This window comes from Balaenoptera acutorostrata, chromosome 5 (genome assembly GCF_949987535.1).
Source record: "Balaenoptera acutorostrata chromosome 5, mBalAcu1.1, whole genome shotgun sequence".
Classification (NCBI taxonomy): domain Eukaryota; kingdom Metazoa; phylum Chordata; class Mammalia; order Artiodactyla; family Balaenopteridae; genus Balaenoptera; species Balaenoptera acutorostrata.
Window position 1 is genome coordinate 66506716 of NC_080068.1, and position 10191 is coordinate 66516906.

At 43.2% G+C, this 10191-nt stretch overlaps 1 protein-coding gene across 1 annotated transcript; it reads left to right on the plus strand.

Moving 5' to 3' along the window:
* Positions 1–408: 408 nt before the first annotated feature.
* Positions 409–7007, plus strand: SPINK2 (serine peptidase inhibitor Kazal type 2). Its single transcript, XM_007165277.2, has 4 exons — positions 409–466; positions 1286–1329; positions 5987–6096; positions 6872–7007. Exons 1-4 carry the CDS (start codon positions 409–411, stop codon positions 6915–6917), a joined length of 258 nt encoding a protein of 85 aa, XP_007165339.1. The 3' UTR covers positions 6918–7007.
* The last annotated feature ends 3184 nt before the right edge of the window (positions 7008–10191 follow it).

Genomic DNA, 10191 nt, shown 5'->3' on the forward strand with positions numbered 1-10191 from the left:
TACACTGGAAAGCTTCCAGACATCAGGGACGCCTTTAAGTTCAGCCCCAAACACTGCTTGGTACAGAGCAGATGCTGAAGAAACTGAGGTTGACTGACAGCGTTCACAAGCTTATCCAGGGCTCTTACAAGGTTCTAGTTTGCTGCAGGGAGAGGTGGTCCTCTAATTGCTTACTCTCATCCTCAGCGGGGTGAGGAGATGGGGGGCCAGCCACCACCCCTCCTCTGCCTTCCCCTCCCCCTCCCCCCACGCGTCCTTTCCTGCCCCTCCCCCCTCCTCCTACCTGCTCCGTTCTTCCTCCTCTTACCCGCCCCTCCTTCACCCCACCCCGTCGCGTGTCCGACCCGAGGGCGCTGTCCGTGTCGCACGGGCGCTGGAGCGCAGGGACCCGACCGCCGGCTGCGGAGGATGGCGCTCGAGGCACTGCGCTTGGGGCTGTTGCTCCTGGTCTGCTGGGACTCGGCAGGTAACGCTCACCTGTGGGCCTGCTCCGCGGAGGACCGGCCGAGGAGTCACCAAGAGGGGGTCTCGCTGGCGACTGCCCCTGCCCGGGTCCGGGCGGCCTTGGCGCCCCTCCGCGCACCCGTTACTGGCGGTTCCAGGCCCGCCCAGCGGTTGTCTAGGGACACGACCTTGGGGGTGTGCGGGGCTGGCGTTGTGAAGCCAGCAACCCTCTTTAGTTTTTGCTTGGGCTTCGTTCCCAGCATCTTCTTAGTGACCCTGCTGTCTGCTCTTTCTCCCTTAAAGCAGATTTCCTGGAGCCCAAGATCGGGAGTTGGGTTTTTGTGTACCAGGGGCCCTACAGAACCTCAGCAGGAGATGTACAGGAATCAGGAATTGTGAATGCCAAGTGCGCCGGGCACTCGGGCTCATGAGAAAGGGGCCTTAGTCCAGCCAGACTTGATGTCCACTTAAAATGGAGTTAAAGCGGGAACACCTAATGTCAAATTTTGCATTTATTACCTTGAGCCACAGAGGAAAAGAACATCGTGAATTATTGAGTTTCTTCTCTAACTTTTACTCGGTAGCTCCAAAGTTTCCCAAGCAATCCTATTAGCGTGGTCAGTTACGGAACCGGTACCAAATGTCCTCTGTGTGCCTGCTAGGAGAGGTGCCAGAACACAACTGAACATACTTCTTAGGGGGGTTCAAAGAAGCTAGGCATCAGAGGGAAAGGGAGACACGTGGCCTGTATAAATCACAAGCTGAATTTTAAAAAACCCTTATGAACAAGAATTAACCTTAATTAACCCCATGCTTTAAAGTGTCTGTTTCCTTCTTGCAGCCTCTTTGAACACTCAATTTGCTCACCCTTCAGAATACAGAACAGTAAGTAGGAAACCACTTGTATTGTTTCTACTGATAGAGCGAAGCCCTCAACAGTTTGGGTTGGGGGCTGGTTTTCAGGTCTGACCTGCCACTTTTGAAACAGTGGACTGCTTCTTTAGAAACCAGATTCTCAGGCAGGCTTTTTGATACGGATCACAATGTAAAATTTGGTTGACAATAGCTCAGGCCTTGAAGGCCTCAGGGCTTTGTTTCCCTAATAGTTACACCTTGTACTAGACATTTTATGTATATTATCAAATTAAATTCTGAGGAAGCAAGCGAAGGCCAACCAAATGACAACAAGCAAAAGCTAGTTATTCAGAGCTTGATGAAGCAAGTGAATCAGGCATATCACCTGCATTTTGGCCGAGACTCAAAGGCAGAGGAGAGGGAAAGCTTTAAAGTGGGAAAAAGGGAAGGCGTCAGGTGTGCCCTGATCAAGGCTGTTGGCATGGGGAGGCTGTAAGTGGGTAACTAAAGGCAGGAATCCTATGTGATTGGTTAGGAGGGCATATTGGCTTTCTCTGATTGGTCCTAAGTTGGAAGCAGGAACAAAAATTTAGGGAAACTATCAGTTATTAATCAAGTCCTGGCCATTTTGGCCAGTTGTTACAGAGCTTACTGTTTGGCTTATTGGACTGTCACTAGAGATAAGTCAGTCACTATCTGACTTCTGACAAGTCTAATTTATAGCAGGTTGGCTTCTTGGGTTGGTTATTCTAAGTAATGGGTTGGTTTCCTGGGCAAGTTGCTTCAGGTTATGGGTCAGAGTTCTATTTTAACATGTGGTCTGACACTGTCCATTTGTATATGCAGTCTCTCAATTCTCACAATGACCTTGTAAGATAGATAGATATTATTATTTTACATATGGGGATATTGACCTCCGTGGGTTAGGTAACTTTGAATATTCAATTCAGTGTAGACCTTTTCCAGGAAACCTTCCCACCCTGTTTTCTTCCTCCAAAGCAGACATAAATGCACTTTCTCTGTGCTTCCATTCAAACTACACTGCATTATCATCACCACCATGCTAGTGTAGGGGAGGAAAAAAATCCTTCCTCTACCCTTCTAAGTTCTTAGCTGGGGCCCCTATAACAAAGGACAGGTTAACAAGAGAAAAATAAACAAACGTTTATTAACATGTGCATTGTGCATACACGTGGGAGCACTCAAGAGAACAGTAACTCAAAGAGGCGGCTTAGAAATCTGCCTTATATAGCATCTTTACCAGAGAGCAGTAAGTCTGTAGATAAATGACAGGACAAAGAAAAATGGTTTTAGGCTTCCAAGGGTGGCAAACAGTGGGAAGATAAATAGTGGGAGGAAACTAATGGAGTAAGGTTTGTTTGCAGATTCCTCAGGTGCCATTTCTGGGCTGGTAAGAGTCCAGAGTCATCTCCAGTAAAGGAGAATTTATATCCTGCCTTTAGGCAGAAAAGGGGAAGGGAGAGAGAGTTGCACCTTAACTGCCTTTAGCTCAAAATAATTTTTGTCATAGAGCCATATTTTGGGGGTGACATATTCTCATTTTCTTCAACACTAAATGTCTAGATACCATTTACTATGTGCCAAGCACTGTTCTAAATTCTTTATATAGAATAAGTCATTTAATTTTTTTTTTTTTTTTGGCCACGCAGCAAGGCTTGTGGGATCTTAGTTCCCCAACCAGGGATTGAACCCAGGCCCTTAGCAGTGAAAGTGTGGAGTCCTAACCACTGGACCGCCAGGGAATTCCCTCATTTAACTTTTTATAGCACTATGAAGTAGGTACCATTATTATCTCCTTGGTCAAGGTCACATGGAAATGGTGCAACTATGGGTCCAACCCAGGCATTCTGACTCCAGATTGGTGCTCTTCACTAGCCCATCAGAGCACTGAATTGTAATTGCCTGTCTTCCCCTAGTAGGTGGTATACTCCTGTGGTCATGGATGATGTCTTATTTGTTATTTGATACCCAGTCTTCAGCGCTTAATGGGTGCCCAATATTACTTTTGATCAGATGACTCGTTTTCTTGGGTTTGATTTTCTTTCAGAAAATGGGGGATAATAACAGTAAAAACTCAATCAGGCACCCTCCACTTCAGCAGACTCACATACGACCCTCCCTCTCCTTTCTCTCTAAACAATTCCCACAGCAGGTCGATTACTCACTGGTTATAGACAGGTTACCTTTTTGCTTAACTACTCTCCTGTATGCCAGTAAAGCTTATTTTCCATCAGTGGTGTTATGTGCTGACCAAGACTCAGGTGTGTGTGTTCACAAGCCTGTTATGCCAGTTGCCAGTCCTATTTTAATTAAAAATGTAAAGACAGCATAAACATGAGTGTAAAGAAATAAAGCTGTTTATATGAGAAATGTGTCAAATGCTTTTGAAAGACTTGCTGAAAGACAAAATGCTAAAAACAAATTAAATTAGGTGTAGGTAAAACAACTGAAAATAATTGGGGAATTATTTTTTTAAATTGTATATTACCTTGCTGTGCCAGTGTCTATAAAGTCTCACCATATTTAAAAAGGGGCAGTTTTACCCCCCAGCTGACATTTAGACTGTCATTTTGATTGTCATGACCAGGGAGTTGTCACTGGCATCTAGTGGATAGAGAACAGAGATGCTATTAAACATCCTACGGTGCACAGCCTCACACAGCAAAGAATTATCTGGTCCAAAATATGAATGGGGTTGAGAAATTCCATTTTAAAGAAATCATAGGTGATTTATTGTGGGTATGATTTTTGCAGTGTTAGTACACAAAACTCTAGTTGAAACATTGATAGGAAAAGTCTTATGTCTTGTGTTGGGTAGGATTAGATTCAGCTGCAAGAAATGACTCAAAATAACAGCTCGCAGAGCTGCCATCTTAGGATTTGGCCTTTGGCCTCCTGGTCTGTAAGATAAAAAGTATAGCTCCATGCACCCAGGAGCAGGATGGAGGAATGGACAAAGGAGAATAAGAATTGGGGGAAGCAGAGGACAGGTACCAACTTTCTTTTAAAGGAGGTTCCCAGAAGCTACTACACAATAATTCCACTTGTATCCCATCAGCCTGATCTTGATCATGTGGTCATAACTAGCTGCAAGCGAGGTTATCTTAGTGTGGGTAGCATTACAGCTGGCCATGTGCCTTGTCATTGCCTTACATCAAAAGAATGGCAATTTTATTTTCATTTATATGTTTTAAGATAAAATATTTAGGGTATGTTATATTTTGTGTTACTGTTTACGTGCTTTAATTGACTTTTTCAGTTAAATGCCCAAGAACAACTTGTCCCAATCTCATTGGATAAGAGGGCATCTACTCTCCTGTGGAAGCCCTGGAAGGCATCATCTTAGTGAGCCTGGAGCTGCAAGAAACACATTAGGCTCCGAAATGGAGATAGAGGGCTGAACGGAGGATGGAAAGGGTCAAAAAATTTCTTTACTTCAGAGTTTGGCCCAAGGCCAGCCCTGCTTAGCACTTTATAAATCCAGATAATGTCAGTAGAAATGTGTAATTCATTTATTAAGAGTGCTAAACAGTGTGACTTACTCTGAAGTGAGGAAAGGTAATCACTATTTACTAAAACATATATGCACACACAAAACAGAAATACAGCAGGCCATATATTTAACCTGTTATTAAAGTGGGACTCTGCACACCATGGTGTGACCATTGTGACCATTTCTAGTCCTGGCCCTGCTAGAGACTAGTGGCTATGCACAAGACATGTTACCTATCCGGCCTCAATTCCATGAAATCTGAGGGTTGAGTTCCATGACCCCATATCGGTTTCTTAGGGCTGCCGTAATAAAGCCACAAACCGAGTATCTTACACAACGGAAATGAATTGTCTCACAGTTCTCAAGGCTAGAAGTCCAAACTCAAGGTGTTGGCAGGGTTGCTTCCTTCCAAGAGAGGAAGCTCTATTCCTCTCGCCTAGTATCTGGTAGCCCCAGGCATTCCTTGGCTTGTAAATGGCATTCTCTCCATGTCTTCACACGATCTTCCCTGTGTGTGTGACTCTGTGTCCAAATTTTCCCTTTTTATAGGGACACCAGTCATATTGGATTAAGGCCAGTTCTACTAACCTTAAGTTGATTACCTATATAAAGACCCTATTTCCATATATGGTCACATTCTGAGGTACTGGGGGTTAGGACTTTAACATATCTTTCCGGGTGGACACAATTAAACCCATAACAACACCTGAGATCTAATTCTGAACCTACTGCTTTCTTTAATGCTGTTGCTTCAATGCCAGTATCTTAAAAGTCCAGACAGGATTCCCGAGTGTGTCTGGGCATTATGCCCAGGGATTAGGTGGAATGTAACAGGACATTCTCATGGAGGTGGTAGTGAAGAGCTAATTATGAAGCTGGAGGATAGTAAAGTAGGTTTGGTGACATGTCTTGGACTTTCATTTAAAAATCAGCCAGACAGAACCTTCCTCTGAGGTCCTTTTCTTACATAGCAGGTATTGACCCATTGCTTCAACACTGCATCTGATTTTTGCATTAGAAAAACTTTTTTGTGTGTGTGGAAAATAGAAATCTTTCTGTAGGCTGTTTCTAGGAAATCTAGGGAAACTTGGGACTTTGTCTTCCCCTCAGCTATTTTGTGATGAGAACGTCTCAAGTTATTCTCCAATTTCTGTCTTCCTTTCTCTTTTCTAGCCAAACTGCGATCAGTATAAATTACCAGGATGTCCCAGGGACTTTAACCCCGTGTGTGGAAGTGATATGTCCACGTATCCCAATGAGTGTACTCTGTGCATGAAAATCAGGTAACAATTTTACAGTATAAACTAGCCAAGTTTTCTTTCGTTCTTATCTTGCATTTTGATAACTTAGGAAGTTGTGACTCTTGGACATAAGAATCAAATGAGACATAAGTAGTTCTATTTTAAGACTGACATTTAAAAAGACACAGACTCCTTCAGTACATTTTCTAGGTCAAGGTTAGAGAATGAGGTGAGTGATTAATCAATTATAGACCAAATAATGAAGTGATGGTACTATCCAGGGATGGGTAGTTTCCCAAAATTAAGAATATATTTAGTAGTTAAACTCTGTGGAGTAGTAAATGTTCTATTAAATTCAGAGGGCATGTACAGGCGACCTACACAGCCTGCACTACTGGTCAGAAAACAGATCTTAATAACTCTAGCTGTTAGAATGCTCAGTAATAAGTGTATTGATATTATACCTGATGCCCTTCATGTAACATACCTGACCAGATCAGGTGATCATGCCTCCCCCTCCAGGTATGCTGCTTGGTATTTCAGGGGTCCATTCTCTGAACTCAGTCTTCAGGAAATTACTAGGGCTTCTCAGAGTGATTCTTTAGGGATAGTTCCTTGTGCCATTGGGTTAGGAAAAAAATGGCAGAGTTGTGCTTTTGCCCTCATAATTTCCTAGATTTAGCTTTAAAAATGACTAATTCAGTGTCACCCTGGAAAGAATCTAATGTATAATGACGTGGGTCTTTTTAATACAAAGAGGGGGACAGTTTCAATATGGTAGGTAATAAATGTGTTTTTATGGTTGTTCATTTTGCAGGGAAGATGGTCATGGTATTAAAATAATCCAAAGTGGACCATGCTGATGGAACAGTTCACAGAAGAGAAATTGGAGAAACCACCTTTAACTGCACACTAAATGAATTTCATCTTCCCTTTTTCTCTTTTCCTATGTTACTCTGTGTGAAATGTTAACCCACATTTTCTGAGATGAGGTATGGAAGAGAGCCATAGACTGTGACTAATAATTAAAACAAACAAACAAAGATACTTGTTTCTTGGCTTTTGCGCCTTGAGTTAAGCTTATTGCCCAGACTTATGTGCTGCTTTATTTAGTTGGAATAAAATCAGCATCGTATTCAATTACCACTGTTCCCTGTTGAATATCCATTCTCACTGAGCAGCCTCATGTGGCTCTTTTCCTCTGAGGCAAAAGTGAATTTCACTAAGGGAGAAGTGGAGTCATTTTTTTAGAGGACAAGGTTTATTCTCCTTCCCCATTTCCCTAAATCTTGGATATGTAATGTATGTGTAACTGGTACAGTGTTCTGCACAAAGCAGATAATGTGAGATGAGACACTGGAGCTGACTTTAGCCTGAGCTGGTAAAGTCCAAGAATCATGCAGGTAAAAATACTTATAAGATTCCATAACTCCTTTCAAAACAGTGTTCCTTCAGGGTTAATGCAGGAATTTGCCTTTTCCCTTTTTTAGGACACTGATTCTCAACCCTGGGTGATTATCCCCCAGGGGACATTTGTGACTATGTCTGGAAGCATTTTTGGTGTCACAACTTGAAGGGTGGGTGCTCCTGACATATAGTGGGTAGAAGCCAGGGATACTGCCAAAGACATCCAGCTCCCAACAACCAAGAAATTTTCAGTCCAAAATGTCAGTAGTGCTGAGATTGAGACACCCTGTCTTAGAGTTTCATGCAACGTAAAGAACAGACATAGCAATAATAAAAGTGACCAAAGGTTAATTTAGAAAGATAGTGTTTTCTAGATAGAGGATTTTGAGTCAAGTCCTGGATTTAAGTGCATTCTAGGGCCAGGAAACTGTGAGACGTGAGGCAAGAGGTGGCTGGGAGAGTGTGTAGTGAAAAGAACATGGCTTTGGGGGATGGGCTAAACGTGAATTTGAATTCTGATTCCAACACTTACTTGAGCTTCTGTTTTCTTATCTGGAAAAGGGGGATAATGCTCTACGCATGGAGCTGCTGTGAGGAAACTGCTTAGCACAGCACTTGGCACATGGAAACCACTGAAACAGTAGCTACTGTTACTTAAGTACCCCTCTTAGGGAGGAAGAAACTGAGGCCTGCAGAGGCAAACCAACTTGCCCAAGGTTATAGAATACATGCAAAACAGTCTGGACTAGAAGCCTGGTCTCCAAATTCCCAGACCTCTGTTCTTAAATGGAACAGAGGCAATGAAGTGGGAAGTTGTATAACATAAATGTGCCACAATTACATTATGTCCTATAGTTATTTTTGGCTTAAAAGTTTTATAAAAGTGGTATATGATTTTCAGAAAGTTAAAAAAAATACACAGAGGGCTTCCCTGGTGGTACAGTGGTTAAGACTCCGCCTGCCAATGCAGGGGACACGGGTTTGAGCCCTGGTCTGGGAAGATCCCACATGTCGTGGAGCAGCTAAGCCCACATGCCACAGCTACTTAGCCTGCGTGCCACAGCTACTTAGCCTGCGTGCCACAGCTCTATAGCCCATGAGCCACAACTACTGAGCCCGCGTGCCACAGCTACTGAACGCTGTGAGTCTAGAGCCCATGCTCCGCAACGAGAAAAGCCACCGCAATGAGAAGCTCGCACACTGCAATGAAGAGTAGCCCCCGCTCACCACAACTAGAGAAAGCCCACGTGCAGCAACGAAGGCCCAACGCAGCCAAAAATAAATAAATAAATAAATTTATTTTTAAAAAACACACAGAAATATATTTAGAAAGTGAAAGTCTTTCCCATACTAGCCTCCAGAGGTAACCAATATTAACCTTTTGGAACACAGTCTCCGTAAGTATGTGGTGTATATAAAATCACACACACACAGAAACACACCCCTGTCCTGTAAACTTGCTTCTCTCCTTGTATTTGTTTGTTACGTCAATATATGTAGTTTGTTCTTTTTAAAAGCTACACTTAAAAGTATTTTATTGTGCCATAAGTTACCCAGCTCTATTGATCTGTATTCAGATATTAGGAGTCTCGTGATTGAAACTGCAAGAATCCCAATTCAAACTAGCCTTAGGTAAGGAGGAAATTGGCCCATTTAGTCATATTTGCAGAAGAGTGGGGGGAGTCTTCCTTCATAGACTAGCTTTACCCACTGTGTGGGAGGCAGAATTGGCAGCTCCAGATCGTGTCCTAGCAGCTTCCTGATCTGACAGGAGATGATTCTTTTCTAACAGCTCCAGGTGAAAAAGTCTGCCTGAGTCACAGCCCCACCGTCTCACTACCTGAAAAGAAAATGATCCTTTTCTGGGCCAAGACAGATCGATTCACACTGGATCACACACCCACCCTACAGGCCAATTGCTGTAGTCACAGGAAGTAGGGTGATATGTGATTGGTTCAGCTGAGATGAGCACTTGGGTGCAATGTTCCCAGAGGGAAAAAAGGGGAAAATTCAAGAAGAAAAAATATCAGTAGATGTTAACTATAGGTTGCTTACAGTTTTTAATGATTATAAAACTATTTGAGAATATCCTTATAAATACATTCTTGGCACTTGAATGTTTATATGTATATATACACGATGAAAATAACTTAAAAATATCTAGAAGAAAGTTATGCTCATGCAGCATACACTAATCATCTGTTTTACCCAACAACTCTTCCTTCTTCTGCTCCAAAAAAGCACTGTTTCTGCTTCCCACTCTCTTTCTCCACTGCACTCCAGACTTCTGGCTGAATGGAGCTGCCGCCTTCTTACATGATCCTGTATCCCTGACCCTGGTGGTGACAGGTTGAAGGGTGAGCACCTGGTCCAAATTAGACCAGTCATGACCAGTAATAATTCCCCCTACCTTGGTCACAGAGGTTGGTCTGCAGTGGGTTTCTGACCATTCAGAATCCTTCCTCAGAGAAGAGCCCTTTTCCTTTTAGGTGGTGGGATTGAGAGTCTTTGTCACTGAAAGCTGCTGGAAGCCATGATCCCTCACTACAAAGAAAGACTGTGGTAGGAGAGCATGAGGCCAACATGCCAAGGAGAGCAGAGACCTGAGACCCAGAGAGTCTTGGTGGAGCTCAACATTCTGGTTCCAACATAAAAGACCCAGAATTGCCAAACTAATACTGAGGAAAAAGAACAAAGCAGGAGGCATAACCCTCCTAGGCTTCAGACAAT

Bases quoted from the DNA above. Each gene is read 5' to 3' on its own strand.
- SPINK2 (XM_007165277.2), top strand. From the start codon at position 409: ATGGCGCTCGAGGCACTGCGCTTGGGGCTGTTGCTCCTGGTCTGCTGG. The intron at 1,330-5,986 runs GTAAGTAGGAAA...TCTCTTTTCTAG, and splicing joins ACCCTTCAGAATACAGAACA to CCAAACTGCGATCAGTATAA. The intron at 6,097-6,871 runs GTAACAATTTTA...TTCATTTTGCAG, and splicing joins ACTCTGTGCATGAAAATCAG to GGAAGATGGTCATGGTATTA.